General features: G+C 36.8%; 1 protein-coding gene across 3 annotated transcripts; it reads left to right on the top strand.

The window, feature by feature from the left end:
* Window positions 1–4352: 4352 nt before the first annotated feature.
* On the top strand, window positions 4353–18578 carry LOC107771038 (putative late blight resistance protein homolog R1A-3). Of its 3 annotated transcripts, none has more exons than XM_016590368.2 (4): window positions 4353–4628; window positions 4747–4850; window positions 14193–17942; window positions 18040–18578. In XM_016590368.2, the coding sequence occupies exons 2-3, from the start codon at window positions 4791–4793 to the stop codon at window positions 17892–17894; spliced, it is 3762 nt and encodes a 1253-aa protein (XP_016445854.2). In that variant the 5' UTR covers window positions 4353–4628; window positions 4747–4790; the 3' UTR covers window positions 17895–17942; window positions 18040–18578. The 3 variants fall into 3 exon arrangements, with proteins under 3 accessions (XP_016445854.2, XP_075081752.1, XP_075081751.1); XM_075225651.1 differs by lacking the exon at window positions 4353–4628 and adding an exon at window positions 7035–7132; XM_075225650.1 differs by lacking the exons at window positions 4353–4628; window positions 4747–4850 and adding an exon at window positions 13663–13787.
* The last annotated feature ends 576 nt before the right edge of the window (window positions 18579–19154 follow it).

A 19154-nucleotide genomic window follows, 5' to 3' on the forward strand; every position in this document is an offset into this window, starting at 1 on the left:
CATATTGAGACTACAAATGATGAAAAGATTGAATATCTTTATATTACTACAATAATGTCCGGTAAGAAATATGTGCTTGAAATGTTACCTGCTCTTTCCTCCGGCTTATACTACACAAGTATTAGCAGGATTGAAACACATGCCGTAGTAAACGAGAAGTTTACTAATCAAGATAATTTTATTATTTGGCATGACCGGTTGGGCCATCCTGGTTCTAATATGATGCGTAAAATAATTGAAAATTCACATGGACATGCAATGAAGAATCAGAAGATTCTTCAATTTAAGGAATTCTCTTGTGCTGCATGTTCTCAAGGAAAATTAATTATTAGACCATCAACTATTAAAGTTAGGATGGAATCCCCTGCATTTCTGGAACGTATACAAGGTGATATATGTGGGCCCATTCACCCTCCATGTGGACCATTCAAATATTATATGGTTTTGGTAGATGCATCTACAAGATGGTCACATGTGTGCTTACTATCAAGTCGCAATATGACATTTGCGAGATTGTTGGCTCAAATAATAAAGCTAAGAGCACAATTTCCAGATTATGCAATTAAGACAATTCGTCTTGATAATGCCGGTGAGTTTACATCCCAAGCCTTTAATGATTATTGTATTTCAACTGGGATAACAATTGAGCATCCGGTTGCTCATGTTCATACACAAAATGGTCTAGCAGAATCATTGATCAAACGCCTCCAATTAATTGCTAGACCAATGCTTATGAGAACAAAACTTCCCATTTCAGTATGGGGTCATGCTATTTTGCACGCAGCAGCACTTGTGCAGATAAGGCCCACAAGTTATCATAAAGTCTCCCCATTGCAATTGGCTTTTGGTCAGGAGCCAAATATTTCTCATCTTAGGATCTTTGATTGTGCGATATATGTTCCAATTGCTCCACCACAACGCACAAAGATGGGTCCTCAAAGAAGGTTGGGGATATATGTTGGATATGAATCTCCTTCTATTATAAAATATCTAGAGCCGATGACTGGAGATTTATTTACGGCAAGATTTTCTGATTGCCATTCTAATGAATCAGTATATCCAACATTAGGGGGAGAAAATAAGCAGCTGAAAAAGAAGATAGATTGGAATGCATTATCACTGTCTCATTTAGATCCTCGAACATATCAATGTGAACAAGAGGTTCAAAAGATTATTCATTTACAAAATATTGCAAATCAATTGCCAGATGCATTCACTAACCTACCAAGGGTGACTAAGTCACATATTCCAACTGCTAATGCTCCAATTCGAGTTGATATCCCGACAGAACATTAATTAAAGCAAATGAGTCTAAGTCATGCTTGAAACATGGTAGACCAATCGGTTCTAAAGATAAAAATCCTCGAAGAAGAAAAGGAGCAAGTGATCAAAGTGAACATAACACAGAGGTAGTGGCTCAAGAAGAGCCCCAAGACGTAACAAATGACAAGACCTTAGGGGAGGTCCAGGTACCTAAAAATAATGAAAATGAAGAGATATATAAGTTACGTCTCAACCGGGAAAAGATGGAACCAAAATAATATTGTTATCGATAATATTTTTGCTTATAATGTTGCTGTTGAAATAATGCAACAAGATGATGATCTTGAACCAAAATCTGTCAATGAATGTAGACAGAGAAATGATTGGCCAAAATGGAAAGACGCTATCCAGGCAGAGTTTACTTCACTTGGAAAACGTGAAGTCTTATGACCCATAGTTCGAACACCTGAAGGCATAAAGCCAGTAGGGTATAAATGAGTTTTTGTGCGAAAACGAAATGATAAAAATGAAATCGTTAGATATAAAGCACGACTTGTGGCACAAGGTTTTCCCAAAGGCCTGGAATTGATTATATGGAGACACATTCTCCTGTAGTGGATGCTATCACCTTCAGGTATCTCATAAATATGGCAATACAAGAAAAACTTGATATGCATCTAATGGATGTTGTTACAGCCTATTTGTATGGATCATTAGACAACGAAATTTTTATGAAAGTACCTGAGGGATTTAAAGTGCCAGAAGCATATAAATTTTTCGAGAAACTTGTTCAATAAAGCTTCAGAAATCATTATACGGATTGAAACAATCAGGACGTATGTGGTACAATCGCCTGTGTGAATACCTGTTGAAAGAAGGGTACAAGAATGATCCAATTTGTCCCTGTGTCTTTATAAAAAGATCAAGATCTGAATTTGTTATAATCGCCGTGTATGTTGATGATTTAAATATCACTGGAACTCCTGAGGAGCTTCCAAAAACAGTAGACTGTTTGAAGAAAGAATTTGAAATGAAAGATCTTGGAAAGACAAAATTTTGTCTTGGTCTACAAATTGAGTATATGAAAGATGGAATATTTGTCCATCAATCGACATACACCGAAAAGATTTTAAAGCGATTCTATATGGATAAAGCACATCCATTGAGTACCCCGATGGTTGTGAGATCACTTGATATAAAGAAAGATTCATTCCGACCTCATGAAAATGATGAAGAGCTTCTTGGTGCCGAAGTACCATATCTTAGAGCAATTGGGGCATTAATGTATCTTGCCAATAATTCCCGACCAGATATAGCTTTCTCAGTAAGCTTATTGGCAAGATTTAGTACTTCGCCAATACAAAGACACTGGAATGGTATTAAACATATATTCAGATACCTCCAAGGGACCATTGATATGAGTTTATTTTATTCAAATGAATCCAAGCCATTATTGATTGGTTATGCAGATGCAGGATATTTGTTTGATCCACACAAAGGTCGATCTCAGACAGACTATTTATTTACAAGTGGAGGTACAACCATATCATGACGTTCAACAAAACAAACTATGGTTGCTACTTCTTCAAATCATGCAGAGATAATAGTCATTCACGAAACAAGTCGAGAATGTGTTTGGTTAAGATCTATAACTCAACACATTCAACAAACATGTGGTCTTTCTTCGAAAGAGAATATTCCAACAATATTGTATGAAGACAATGCTGCATGCATAGCTCAATTGAAAGGAGGATATATCAAAGGAGATAGAACAAAATACATTTCACCGAAATTCTTTTTCACTCATGATCTTCAGAAGAATGGTGAAATAGATGTACATCAAGTTCGTTCAAGTGATAATTTGGCTGATCTGTTCACTAAGGCATTACAAACCTCAATATTTGAAAAGATGATATATAAGATTGGAATGCGTCGTCTTCGAGACATTAAGCGATTTTTCATCAGGGGGAGTAACTACACGCCACACACTTTTCCTTAACAAAGGTTTTGTCCCACTGGGTTTTCCTGGTAAGATTTTTAATGAGGCAGCAATCAATGCATATTATAAATAACTATGTACATCCCAATATTTTTTTTGTAAGTTTTTAATGAGGCATATTATCTTACATGGACATCCAAGGGGGGGTGTTATGAATAATTTGTACATTGGATACTACTTTGGATACTCCATTGGATGCTACATTGGATGTCCATGTTGCGAATAACTTAAAGATTAAATTTCCTATTTTATGTCCACCATCTTTACTTTTTATGCCTATAAAAGGCCATGTAATTGCAATGAAAAATTACACTAAAGTGAAAGAAGAAAACACTTCTCCATTCTCTCTATCTCTTCTTGTTTACATTTTACTGCATTGCTTTTATTTTATAACAGATATTTTCGCAAATAATAGATGTATCCTTTAAAAATGGATATACCTACCCACAATATTTTGTGTTGGTCTCTAACAAATACCAACAAAGCTCACGTGGGGGACAAAAGGAATATTTTGTAGCAAATGCCATGTGATTAATAGCACAAGGATTAATAATGGTTTTGTATGTCCAATGCTTTGCCTATGCTTACTCCATCAGTGCACATATATGCACCTAATTAACATGTTGGAGTTAATTTTGCTTATATTGATTGACATCTACTCTTTCCGTTCAGTTTTAGTTGTTGACTTTGCATTCACGTTAAGAATAAATAAATAAAGTAGGTATATTACACTTTCACCCATAATAATGATAACATTTCAAAAAAATTGGAAAATGGTTTGGAGATGATTAGTTAATAATAAGGGTAAAACTCGAAAAAAAAATTATCTTTATTTTTTAGTATAATGAACAAGTAATTTCGAAAATCTATTAGAGTTAAATATTGAGTATTAGCTTGTTATTTTTGAGCTAGTTGGTTGTAAATTAAAATATGAGCTATAAAATTGAAAAATAGGGAGCCCAGTTGTTGTTATGTGAAATTTTCTCTTATTTTTTTTTATATAATGAATAAAACAAGTATATAACAATTGAAATAGTTAAAATGATTTTCTGTTAAAAGCTTAGACAAATCGCGAGACAAGTTTTGATGTAAAAAAAATAGAATCTCAAGACAAGGGGAGATGATAATGGGTATTAAAAAAAGACTTCAGAAGTCAATAAATTGTACTATTTTAATCTTGCAATTATCAATGTATCTTTATTTGATTCTTCTTTCTAATTGGTAGCCTTCCAATTTGTCTACTTCTCTCTCACATATCTTTCTTTCTGAATCCCAGCACTTACTGTCTTCACTTATTTTTTCTCAAATAAGAGGTTCTAATAGCAACAACCTTTGGCCGATTTGCTCAACTTTAAGTGGTCAAAAGGTAAATCTGGCTATATCTGCAGTAAATTGTTTCCTGCTATATCCTTCTTCCTTCAGTTTCTTGTGTTCTTGTTTTTCTACTTCTCCTAATAAAGGTTTGTGTACTTTTTATACATCAGACTTGAAAACTTGAACTTTGGCTTCACTAGTGAGAATTGCATACATGGAAAGAGGAAAACAAAATGAAGGAGAAACAGAGAAAGGGGAAGCAAACAACTCATCGGTATGTCATACAATATTTATACGTATTAAAACTAAATATTAAGAAGCGGAGCCTTGGGTAACTAGTAAAGCTCTTGATACGTGATCAAGAGGTCACGGATTCGAGCTGTGGAAACAACCTCTTGTAGAAACAAACCCATCCCCGGACTTGGCACATAGCAGGAGCTTTGGCGTAATTGGTAAAGTTATTGTCATGTGACCCAAGAGGTCACTGATTGGACTAGTGGAAACAACTTATTGCAACTATGTGACCCTTATGGTCCCGCTCTTCCCCGGATCCCGCCCATAGTGGGAGCCTTGACGTAACTGGTAAAGTTGCCTCTATGTGACCAGGAGCTCACAGGTTCGACTAGTGGAAACAACTTCTTGCAAAAATGTAGTGTAAGACCACGTACAATAGACCCTTATGGTCCCGCTCTTCTCCGGACCCCGCCCATAGTGGGAGCCTTGACGTAACTGGTAAAGTTGCCTCTATGTGACCAGGAGCTCACAGGTTCGAGCAGTGGAAATAATCTCTTGCAAAACGTCAGGTAGTGACGTACACAGAATTTCTTAGAAGCGGTGTCATAATTAATCAATAGACGGTGACTCATAAAAGTTAGCGGAAATGACAAGAGGGATGGAAAATCGAGTAGAGTAGCAGCAAGCAAACACATTCGAAAATAGGAAATCGTAAAGGAGTTCACTAAGTTTTTAAATAGATAATTCTTACTAAAATTGAACCGTCATGGAATGGACTAATAAGGAAAGTGTAAAAATGTATCATTTTTTTGGAACGGACTAATAAGGAAAGTGTGTCATCTAAATTGGAACAGAGGGAGTACTAACTTGAACGATTATCCATATATTCCTCCAGGGAAGGCAGAATACATTAACATCCCCTTGAATTTGCTCGTATATATTTCATTTAGACACTCAAACAAAGGCATATTTGAGCACTTGAGCACATGATAAAGTATTCCGATTAGACTTGTCTACTAATTAGGAAGAGATACCAGTGTTGGATCCAAAAACGGATAGTCAAGTAACACTTGTTTAAATTTAACATTTTACGAAGTGTTGAGTACATTTACTATCCATGACTTGTTCATCCCACCATATCTCAATTAATTTACCAACTTTGTGAAAAAATTTAAACACTAAGGGATCCCGGGATAAATTTATACCGCCAATCAAACACAGTATAATTTAATCTCATATCTTATCCCACCTTATCCTGCGTACCAAACGACCCTAAGGAATCATTCTCAAACCATGGAATCTATTGTATTTATCAATAGTATGGCCTGGTTTCTTGCAGTAGTTATTAGACTTCTTTAAAACCAGAGAAATTTGTTTTGGGAGGATATGTCTGCCCTTCTGATGAGGAACCAACAGAGAAAGAACCTGATTCAGGAATAAGGTGTGAAAGAGTCTGGATTCAGATTTTTCATCTTGAAGTAGGAGAGAACAAGTTTGATTGATGTTAGGTGTAGGTTTCATCATAGTTATGTTTCTTATGGTACGACTATAAGAGTCATTAAGGCGAATTAAGAACTGATTAAGTTTCAGAGTTTCCTTGTCCTTAATCATTTTTACCTTTCCACCACATTGACAATCACAGCTGCAACAAGAATCATTGTTTAGAGATGATTCTCGATTTGGAAGCTTTAAGTTGGAATAGTTGGCCAACGTTTGACTTGTGAGCAAACGACCTCGGATGAGTGTTTTGATGATTCTCATAGGTTCGTATGGTGATTTTGGACTTGGGCATATGTTCGGATTTGAATTTGGATGTTCCTAGAATGTTTCGGCTCTATTTGTCGAAAGTGGGTAATTTGAAGGTTTGGAAGGTTCATAGGTTTGACCGAGAGTTGACTTCGATGTTATCGGGTTCGGATATTGTTCCGGAAGTTGAAATAAGTTCGTAATGTCATTTGGAATTTCTGTGCAAAATTTGAGGTGATTCCGAGTTGGTTCTGCGTAATAACTAGTACTTGGCTCATCACACATTTCATAATGTAGCCCCTATTGTAATTTCTTGCCAGCACACTCTTGTTGTTGATATCTATATACTTACTTTTAACAATAAATTAAAAAATTTCAATATCGCAGGATCTTTCAGATAGTATCCTGAGTTCCTTTCTGAACTTGACAAATTCATGCCTAATTTGACTGACCATATCGTTTGTTAAGTTCATTTCAGATCTGATAAGCATATTTGGAATAGATGACACTATTAGCTATGTCTGGAGCCAAAGAGTGAATGTCAATCACAATTGCAGTGCATGTGTTGCAATCAAGGTCCGTGTTATTCTAATCTACGCTCGACTCCTCTTGTGATCGACCTTATCATTTTGGACTCGAAACACTGCTCCAGACAATCATGCTTGGCCGCATCGCGGCCAAGGTCCTGTGATCGCGGTTAAGCTTGTTGTCACCGGACCTGGCAAGCAAACAACGTTATGGAAACAATTAACCCATTGCTTCAACCGTTCACACCATCCCAACTACCTTCCATGCATTTCCAAGTTTCCGCTCTACATCTCGACACCTCCAACACAGTTTTTAACCAGTCCAAACCAACAGTTTAGCAAATCATAAGCATCAAATGCATGTAGGATAAAGATAAAAGAAGTAAAGGGGGATTTACGTCACCACTTTCCTTATTCCCTTTTATCTTCTTTTTTTCCCTCTCTTAGATTACAATTTACAAAACCTAATCAAAATGAAACTTTGTTCCTACATAAATGATCTCTTCCTTTCAGGATATAATTCTTGCTTTAATTTTTAAGTGTGAAGAAATGGATATTGGGTCTAATTTAATTCCAAAAGCTAGCTCATGATGGGAATACTGCCAAGACCATATAAGGAGATTAACACCCATTCGGGATACTAAGGGTGAAATTCAAAAATAGCCAGAGTTACAAATGGTAATTGAAAAATAGCCACAATTTCAAAAGTAATCGAAATTTAGCCATTTTTCATGTAAAGATAAATCTGAACGAAAACACTGTTCAAAATCCTGAAAATATTCTTACATAATATACTGGAGTTCCAGTATAATATACTGAACTTACAACATAATATGCTGGATGTTCATAGACAGGTGCTCCAATCTCCAGTATATTATGTTGGAACTTTCTGTGTATTGGAGTTCCAGCATAATATGCTGGAAGTTCATACACAGGTGCACCAATCTCCGGTATATTATGCTGGAACTTTCCGTGTTGCAGCAAAATAATGGCTATTTTTCAACGACTTTGCAAATGCTGGCTATTTTTCAATGACCAGTCCGAAAACTGGCTAGCCCGTGCTATTTTCACGGATACTAATGTGGGACTTAACACTCCCTCGCATGCTAGGACTGGACAATTGAAGTGGAAAGAGTAAGAAACTTGAATAATTTCATTCATATTTTTGAATGTCATATACATGGCTTTATATACAAGAAGAGGTTAGAAACAAAATCCCATAAAATCTGGGATTATACAAAATAAAATAAAACAAAGAATCAAAATTTGATATGGAAAGATCTTAGAGAATCAAAACTTGATATGGACAAATCGTAGAGGATCAAATCTTGATATGGAGAATATTTTCTTGAAAATCCTCTATGGTTCAACACTCCCCCTCAAGCTGGTGAATGGATATCTTCCATTCCTAGCTTGCTTATCAGGTCTTGAAACACATTGTTTGGCAGTCCTTTTGTTAAAACATCGGCCAACTAATCTTTTGTAGATACAAATGGTCTACAAATGAGTCCACTATCTAATTTCTCCTTAATGAAGTGTCTATATACCTCAATATGCTTAGTGCGATCATGTTGTACATGATTATGAGCTATACTTCTTGCTGATTTATTGTCACAATATAGTCTCATAGGTCCTTCCCATCTTATCTTCAAATCATCAAGGATTATCTTTAACCATAACAACTCACAAACTCCCATCGCCATAGATCTGAACTCGGATTCTACACTTGATATGGCCACCACATTCTGTTTTTTACTTCTCCAAGTCACAAGATTTCCTCCTAAAAAGGTACAGTATCCAGAAGTTGATCTTCGATCCACTAATGAACCAGCATAATCCGCATCAGTATAAGCCTCTAAAACCATGTCTCCTCCTCTTCTGAATAGCATTCCTTTTCCGGGGCTTCCTTTAAGATATTGTACAATTCTGTTCGTCGCTTGGAGATGCATTTCTCTAGGGTCATGCATAAATTGGCTAACGACACTTACAACAAAAGCAATGTCTGGCCTTGTATGGGACAAGTAGATCAATTTCCCTACAAGCCTTTGATACGAGCCTTTATCTACCACAGAATCTTCTGGAGAATTACACAACCCATGATTATATTCAATTGGTGTGGCCACTGGTTTACACCCTAATTTTCCTGTTTCTTTCAACAAATCAAGCACATATTTTTGTTGGGAAATAAAGATTCCTTGTTTAGAATATGCTACTTCAATTCCCAAAAAATACTTTAATTTTTCAAGATCTTTGATATCAAATTCCTTGAGTGAACAATTCTTCAAATTGTATATCTCCTCTGAATCATCACCTGTTACTATGATATCATCTACATAGACTAGTAGAGCAGCTACCTTTCCTGTTTTTGAGTGCCTTATGAACAAAGTGTGGTCTCCTTGACTCTGCCGATAGCCTAGCTTGATCATAACCTTTGTAAATCTTCCAAACCATGCACGAGGTGATTGCTTTAGTCCATAGAGTGCTTTCTTCAGTCTACATACCATTCCCTTCTTGCTTTCTAAACCAGGTGGTACCTCCATATAGATCTCCTCATCTAAATCTCCATGTAGAAAAGCATTTTTAACATCAAATTGCTGTAGGTTCCAATTAAAAATCGCAGCCAATGACAATAAGATCCTTACTATATTCATTTTTTCCACTGGGGCAAAAGTCTCCAAATAATCAATTCCATAGGTCTGTGTGTAACCCTTTGCTACCAAACGTGCTTTAAATCTTTCTATAGACCCATCGGACTTGTATTTCACGGTAAACACCCATCTACACCCTACCGACCTTTTCCCTTTTGGTAATTCCACCATTTCCCAAGTTTTATTCTTCTGCAATACTTCCATTTCCACCTTCATAGCTTCTTCCCACTCTTTGTTACCTAATGCTTCAGGCAAATTTTTTGGAACATGAATTGTGTGGAGGTTACTGAGAAAAGCTTTATGGCTTGGGGATAGGTTTTGATATGTCAAGGAAAGGCACAAAGGGTGTTGTGTGCAGGTTCTGGTTCCTTTTCTAAGTGCAATGGGAAGGTCAAGATCATTTTGTTGGTTATGATCTTCATGATCAGTTTGGTTTGGTGTTTCTGATGGTTCAACACGTTCAAGATGGGTATTAGGAGCAGGAACATGAGGAGATAATTGTGGTTGAGTAGTTTGATCAGTTAGCCTCTTTCTTCTGGAATAAACCTGCAATGGTGGGTTACTTTCTTGAATTCCTTTATCTATATCAAGATTAGAAAACTCAATAGGTTCAATAGGATTTAGAGACTCAGATGAGTTAAGAGATGGTGACTCAGGCAAGGACATAGATAAGGATTTGTCATGGCTAGGAATAGACAAATCAAGTAGTGATAAGTCTAGAGATCCTTTTCCATCCCATGACTCCCCCTGAATGTAAGAATTTTTAAAAAATGACTCACTTTCATCAAATGTGACATCAGCTGAAACAAAAAACTTCTTGGTTGATGGTTGGTAACACTTATATCCTTTTTGAGTAGGAGAATATCCAATGAAAACACACTTAAGAGCACGTGGATCTAATTTGCCTCTATTCTGAGAATGAATGTGAACATAGGCAATACTCCCAAAGATTCTAGGAATCAATTTATTGGAATTTTCGAAATTCGGGAAGAAACTCCTAAGAGTATCAAGTGAGCTCTTAAAATTCAGAATTCTTGATGGTATTCTACTACTAAGATATGCAGCAATTAGGACAGCTTCCCCCCAGTACTGATTTGGAACCCTTTTGTGAAACAATAGTGATCTAGTAATGTCAAGTAACAAACCATTTCTTCTCTCCGCTATCCCATTTTGTTGAGGAGTATTGACACATGAAGATTCGTGAATAATTCCCTCTTTTTTGAAGAAAACAGAGAGGTTTTGATTGAAGTAGTCCTTGGCATTATCAGAACGGAATCTTTTAATTGTCACATCAAATTGGGTTTTAACCAGATTAAAAAAGATAGGAAGAACGTGGCTGACATCTGATTTTTGCTTTACCAAATAGATCCATGTTACTCTTGTAAAATCATCATTGAATGACACAAACCATCTAGCACCGGAAATATTAGGAATGGAAGAGGGTCCCCATACATCACTATGAATAAGAGAAAATGGAGTCTGACATCTTTTGTTGCTTATTGGAAAGGAAACACGTTTATGTTTTGCGATTTCACAATCTTCACAATGAAAAGACTCAACAACCAAATTTTTGAATAACAATGGAAACATTAGCTTGATTACATAAAAAGAAGGACCTAAGCGACGATGATAGAGCCAAACTCTCTCTTTATTGGACATATGAACTAGATAAGGAATTCTTAATTGTATCTCCACCATTGTGAAAATCCAGAAAATAAAGACCACCTTTCTCACTAGCACGCCCAATCATCTCCTTCGTGTCCTGTTTTTGAAATGCACAATATGAAGAGAAAAAGGTTACTTTGCATTTGGAATCTTTGGTGACTTTGTGAACAGAAATGAGATTTGCAAATAACTTTGGGACATGAAGTACATTCTTAAGTATCAAAGACTTTCCCAGTTGTATGTCTCCTTGGCCAACTACAGTAATAACTGAACCATCGACTATAGTTATTTTTTTATAGCTAGGGCAAGGTGAATATGATATAAAGAGATGGGAGGAACAAGTCATATGATCAGTTGCCCCGGAATCAACCACCCACATTGGAGAAAATTTGTCTCTAACATTAGCAACAAAAGTGGAAGAAATACCTGCAAAGGCCATTGAACAACTACCTGCCCAAAATGATATCTCCAGAGATTCCAGCAATGTCTTCAATTTCTCAATATCTTCTTTGTTGAATTCTGGGACTAATGGACTTTTTTTATCAACCTGAGGGCTACTAGCAATGTGTGCTTGCGTTCCATCAAAATTATTTTTTGTTGGACGTTTTACCATTGAGTTTCCAACATCTCTCTCGTGTGCCGATACTTTTTGCAGTAAGTGCAGTAAAGATTGTCCCTGTTGACAATCGGTTTGAATGAACTTGCGGGCTTGATGGTGCTCTCCAATTGTGAAACTCCAGATTCCTTTTTATTTGTCCCTTTCGTCATAAGAGCTGATCCTTCATTTATTTGAGTTTCAAGCATAACACTCCTCTGTCCTTCCTCTGTCCGTATAATGGCCATTGTCTCATTCAATGGTGGCAGATCTTCTTTCCCTAAAATTTGCACTCGTACAACATCAAACTCTACATTTAGCCCTGCAAGAAAATCATAAATCCTTTCTTTTTTCAATAAATCTTTTCAAAATTACAGCATCGTCTGTGCAACGCATTTGAATGCATTGATAGTGATCCATCTCTTGCCATAACCCGTGTAAAAGGTTAGAATATTCACTGACAGATTGAGCTCCCTGTTTTGTTGCAGATAATTTTGTTTTTATTTAATAGATACTGGCAGCATCATGAACTTTAGAGTATGTCTCCTTCACTGCATCCCAAATTTCCTTGGCAGTATTCAGAAACATAACAGTATCACTAATTTTTGGAAGCATAGAGTTCCATAACAATGACATCACCATTGAATCATGTTCATCCCATGCATCAAACTTGGGGTCTTCTTTGAATGGTCCTGTACCGAGGAGATGTCCTAATTTCCCTTTACCTTTTAGAAAAGTACGAACAAGCTGAGACCATTTTAGATAATTTTTCCCATTCAACCGATAAGAGGCTTGAATATTTTGTAAATCTCCAGTTGAAACATAGCTCTACAGTGGCAGAAACATTTTCAGAGACTGGAGTATTCGCAATAGTACTCTCTTCGGACATGGTTTTCAAATGGTTTCAACCCTTGGGCGGAATAAAGAGGACAAATGTGATGAAAAGATGGATGAATGAAAAAAATTTGTCAGTAATAAGCCTAAGGCTCTGATACCTTTTGGAAAGAATAAGAAACTTGAATAATTTCATTCATATTTTTGAATGTCATATACTTGACTTTATATACAAGAAGAGGTTAGAAACAAAATCCCATAAAATCTGGGATTATACAAAATAAAATAAAACAAAGAATCAAAATTTGATATGGAAAGATCTTAGAGGATCAAATCTTGATATGGAGAATATCTTCTTGGAAATCCTCTATCATTCAACAGCGTACAACACAATAACATGGATAGATAGTCTGGATCTGATACCATGTTAGAAATGAACTTTGGGTCTAACCCAACTCTAAAAGTTAGCTCATGAGGGGGGATTATCCCGGACGACAATAAGGAGGCCACAACTGACTTCGTCAAGGTTTAGACTGGAAATGTCCAACTAAGAAACTCATTCAGTTGATGAACCTAGAAGGATTACTATACTTGAGAAACTAAGATCTCACTGGTTTATCATGTATACGAAATTTTTATATATGGCCTTACTCATCCACATTAGGGCTAATATTTCTGCGAATAACCACAAATTTGATGCTAAACATGTCACATGCTTATAGCTAAAGCAAAAAAACAACCTTTATAAACATCATAAAGCTTCTTGATTCTCATTAAACTATGAAAGAGGTAAAGGGTAGCCCGGTGCACAAAGCATCCCGTGTTTATGCAGGGTCCGGCGAAGGTCCGCTTCTCAAAGGTGTGATGTAGACAGTCTACCCTAATGCAAACATTAATGGTTGCTTCCACGGCTCGAACCCGTACCTATAGGTCACATGGAGACAACTTTACCGTTGCAAGAGGTAGTTTTTTTTATATGTTTGACAGTTACCTCTATCTGTCTCTTCTCCCAAAAAATGGTTTAAGAAATTATTTACTAAATCATCCATCCCTTTTTAGTGCATAACTTGTAAATAATTTATCCAAAAAAAAAAGTTCACGGAGTAACCAACCAAATTATGGCATGAGAAGATAAATAGAAACTCGATCATACAAAAGTTTCACAAATATAAAATGGATATACTCTTCTTCTTTTTTGGCTAGTTGTTGAACCACCTAGTCAAACACTCAAGTCATATACAAAGTAAACCATATTTTGAAGCAAGCCCTCTACAACCATGCTAGTTGCCTGTCTAGACTACAGAGTAATATTTGTCAAATATATATGCGGCTCTGAAAATTTGATATTACATTTGGTCTTTTGGCAGGTCGCATCTTATGTACTTCGCAAGGACATTTCCATTCTTCTGGATTTCGTTGAGAGGTTAAAGAATGAAGAAGATCAAATAGCCCTTGACATGGATCAAATTGAAAAACTGAAATTGAAGCTGACAATTATGTCGACATTTCTTCAGCTTTCTTATTTCAGCTTGGATGTTTTTAATGACAGAATGTCTAGCAAAGCACAGCAGGTTGATGATCTAGTTCAGTCACGTTTTCATCAGAGTCGAGATGACATGCTGGTTAAATTAAAGGATCATATTGTTCCTCGCCTCCTGGAAACTATCAAAAGTTGTATTAATTCCCAACATCATTATTCTAAATCAACTGACACCATGACTGAGGATCAGTTGGTGGAAATTTTGAACAAGCTCCTCGTGAATCTCCATGATCTACCCAAGTGTTGTGCTGAGTTGATCTTACCATTAATGACTCAGTACAAGGTAATTCAGAATGTATGTGTCAATATAAGAGATTTCCATGGGTTGAAAGTAAATGGTTGCGTTAAGCATGAAATAGTTGAATATGTCTTACCTCAGTTTCAACGTATGGCTGAGAGAGTAGGACATTTCTGTTTTGTCCTTTTTTCTTATCACCTTGATGTCCCTCAAGTCAATTTCAAGCTGGCTCATTTACTTGTGAAAATTATCCCTGTTGAACTGGAGGTTATGCACATATGTTTTACAAATTTGGAGGCTTCAAAGTCAGCAGAAGTTGGTCTTTTCATTAAGCAGCTCCAAGAATCCTCTCCAGCCATTCTTAGAGAATATCTGATTCATCTACAAGTCCATATGGTAACTGTTCTTAATGCTAGCACTTCAGCTCGAAGCATTCATGTCATGATAGAGTTCCTATTGATTATTCTAACAGATATGCCCAAGGACTTTATTTATCATGACAAATTGTTCGATCTCTTGGCACGTGTTGGAGCACTTACAAGGGAGGTATCCATTCTTGTTTGCAACTTAGAAGAGATCTCAAGAAATGAAGAGAATATGAATGAAACAAATTGTGGCAGTCTAGACTTGTTGGAAAGTATTGAACTACTGAAGGAAGATCTCAAACATGTTTTCCTGAAAGCCCCTAAAGACTCGTCTCAACTCTGCTTCCCCAAGAGTGATGGACCAATCTTCATAACTCTTCTCCTTAGAAACTTAAATGATTTGCTCAAGTCAGATGCTCATTCTGCTGCTTTAATAAAAGAAGAAGTTCAAATGGTGAAAGAAGACCTAGAATTCATAAGATCTTTCTTTGGAAAAGTTGAGCAAAAATTGAATAGAGATCTCTGGAATTGTGTTCTAGATGTGGCATATGAGGCAGAACATTCCATTAATTCAGTTCTTGTTAGAGATCATGGTCTTTTGAAACTTATCTTCTTACTTCCCAAAACCATAGAAAAGATCAAGCTTATCAAAGAAGAGGTACAACAGAAGATCCCCAAGAATAGGGGCCCCGTTGTTGTCAACTCTCCCAAAAAGCCAACTGAAATTAGCAAGTCATCAGCAACCAGTCAAATAATTGTAGGTTTTGAGAAGGAGACGAAAGAGATAATTAGTAAGCTCACCAAGGGACCAACTGAGATAGATGTCATTTCCATAGTTGGTATGCCAGGGCTTGGAAAAACTACTTTGGCTTACAAAGTCTATAATGAAAAGTTTGTTGTTGATCATTTTGATGTTCGCGCTTGGTGCACAGTCGACCAAGAACGTAATGAGAAAAAGTTGTTGCAGAAAATTTATAATCAAGTTATTGGTTTGAAAGAAAGATTCAATGAGGATGGCATAGATGATGACGTTGCTGATAAGCTACGGAAACAACTGTGTGGAAAGAGGTACCTTATTGTCTTGGATGACTTATGGGATATTGGAACATGGGATGAGCTAACAAGACCTTTTCCTGAATTTCAAAAAGGAAGTAGAATTATTTTAACAAGTCGAATACAAGAAGTCGCTGTGAAAGATAAACGCCATAGTGATCCTCTTTATCTTCGATTTCTCACGCAAGGGGAAAGTTGGGAGTTATTAGAAAGAAAGGTATTTGGAGAAAAAAGTTGCCCGAAAGAACTACTGGATGTTGGTGAAGAAATAGCCCAAAAGTGTGAAGGGCTTCCTTTGGTACTTGATCTGATCGCTGGAGTCATTGCAAAGAACGAAACGAAAAAGGCTTTCTGGCTTGAAGTTCTAAATAATTTAAAATCCATTAAGAATGAAGTGAAAAAGGTTATACAGTTAAGTTATGATCATTTATCAGATCACTTGAAGCCATGCTTACTTTACCTTGCAAGCTGTCCAAAGGACGAATCAATTGAAATCTCTCAATTGAAGGATTTATGGAGTGCAGAAGGGCTTGTGGAACAGACTGAGATGAAGAGTGTGGAAGAAGTAATGGAGATTTATGTGGATGAGTTAATTTCCAGTAGCTTGGTGATCGTTTTCAACGAGAGAGGTAGGGCATCGAGTTGCCGAATTCATGATCTTGTGCATGATTTTTGTTTGGAAAAAGCAAGAAAAGAAAAGTTGTTTGACTTCATAAGTTCAAGTGCTCTGTCTTATTCTTCTTCAGATCTGATGCCACGTGGAATGACCATTCATTATGACCGACATCTCCTTCCTTCGAATGAAAACTTAGTCCTGTTCAATCCAGAAAAGAAAAATCCTTATGTTAAACACCTCCTCTCTTTGAAGGTTTCTGATGGGAAACTCAATTATCTTTCCTACAACTGTCACCTAAGACACTTGAGACTTCTTAAAAGGTTGGAGCTGCACAAAATAAGATTGACGTATTCTTTGCTGAATGATATATGCATGCTTGTTCATTTGAGGTGCTTAAAGATTCAGACGAAGGCAAAAGCTCTCCCTCCGTCATTTTCAAATCTCTTGAATCTGGAAACTCTGGTGGTGGATAACCAGGGAACAAACATGGTACTATCACCTAGTATCTGGAGTCTTGCAAAGCTACGTCATGTGAGCATCGACAATTGTTCTCTCTTTGATTCGGATATTGACGAACCAGCAGTGTTAAAAGAGCACTCAAAGTTAAAGAATTTGAGAATATTATATGGGCTCAAGCTTTCCTCGTCCGGAAACACAGAGGATATTTTCAAAAGGTTTCCCAATCTCCGAAACCTTATGTTCACCATCAACGAACCATGGCCATGTTCAGCAGAGCAGATTTCATTACCAAGATTGGATGTCCTTAAAGAACTTGAAGAAGTTTGTGTATATTTTGATTGCGCTTCGTTCCGTCAAGATCAATGGGATTTTCACTTCCCTTCCAGCTTGAAAAAACTGGTGTTGACGAGGTTTAATCTGACATCCGATTTACTATCAAGAATTGGGAGACTACCCAACCTTCAAAAGCTGACTCTAGAAGAAGCAATCATCCAGGGGAAAGAATGGAACATGGAAGAAGAAGTCACTTTCGAGAATCTCAAATTCCTGAGTTTGGACTGGGTATCTTTTTCTGAATGGAAGGTTGGAGAGGAATCATTTCCCGTGCTCGAGGAATTACATATAAAAAGATGTGATGAACTTATAGAGATCCCAGATAGTTTTGCGGATATTGCTTCATTAAAGTCTATCTCACTGTGGGGCAACCGTCAACTTGTAGAGTCAGCTCATGAGATTAAGGAATGTGTTGCTGAAACTATGGGAGAAGACAAGCTTGAGGTAACGTGCTTCGACGAGTGAGTTCGTGTACGAAATGGGATCATCTTAAGTCCTTATCTGGGAAAATCTGTGAGTAAATTCAAATTTATTAACTTCTTTCGTACATTAAGTTCCATTTCAGTATATTTTTTGCCAATTACTTTAACCCGTATGATCATCTTTGCAGGGAGAATATAAAGGTCGGCCAGAACATCAACCTGTAGAGGCTTCAAATGATGGACTGATCCTCAGACTTTTATTCCTTCTTCCAGCTGTTTCTTTTACACTTCTTTTATTCCATTGTGGGTAAGCACTAAAAAAGGACCGCCCAGTGCACTAAGCTCCCTCTATGCGCGGGGTCCGAGGAAGGGCCGGACCACAAGGGTCTATTGTATGCAGCCTTACCCTGCATTTCTGCAAGAGGCTGTTTCCACCGCTCGAACCCGTGACCTCCTGGTCACATGACAATATCTTTACCAGTTACGCCAAAGCTCCCCTTCAACTTTATCGTAACCTCCTAGTCACATGGTCACATTGTGGTTAAGCACTTTCTTTTCCAATTTGAACTTCTGTTCAAGTTTTTTTCTTTTTGGCGAGTAAAGGTGCTTATAGACAGCAGAGTTATCCTAAAAAAACAATTATTGTATATGTTCCAAGCTTGATCTGTTTAGCTTCTTACTCTGACTATGATTCTTCCATTAATGACTCTTTAGTCACTTTAGAGTACATGATCTCAAATCGTAGCTTTCTCCCATATAGTTTTGAAACGTTTGATGTTTTTCAAATGACATATTAACCTAAAAGGCAAGCCCGGTGCACTAAGTTCCTGCTATGCGCAGGGTCCGAGGAAGGGCTGGACCACAAGGGTAGTTTTACCCTTCTACAGGATGATGTTTTTTAACCTATCAATGATAAAGAATGGTTACACGTAGTTAAATCAGCTTTTTGACTGAGACATAAACCAAAATTACTAGCAAATGAAATTAAAAAAGGTATACTCACCTTCTGTCTGTTCATTCAATTATAGCTGAAAGTTGCTTTGATCATTCAGAAAAACATCCATCTTTTAGAAAGTTCTAAAGGAAAATATCAGAAGAAAGAAAAAGTAAAATTGTGAGGATTCATCATAAATCCACAAGAATCCTGGTGATGGACTGAAGTGAAAGGCAATCCCAGACAGAAGTAAATAATCATTTTGACTGCTGGCTCCTTCAAATTTATCCATTGCAGGAAACACTGGCTCTGTTATATGATACTTTTGACATTCAAGATTTCACCTTGATTGACACTGTATTGATGCCA

Source organism: Nicotiana tabacum, chromosome 11 (assembly GCF_000715075.1).
Source record: "Nicotiana tabacum cultivar K326 chromosome 11, ASM71507v2, whole genome shotgun sequence".
NCBI lineage: Eukaryota > Viridiplantae > Streptophyta > Magnoliopsida > Solanales > Solanaceae > Nicotiana > Nicotiana tabacum.

Coding starts and splice junctions, on each gene's coding strand:
- LOC107771038 (XM_016590368.2), top strand. CDS start 4,791: ATGGAAAGAGGAAAACAAAATGAAGGAGAAACAGAGAAAGGGGAAGCA. Junction 4,851..14,192: donor GGGAAGCAAACAACTCATCG/GTATGTCATACA, acceptor GTCTTTTGGCAG/GTCGCATCTTATGTACTTCG.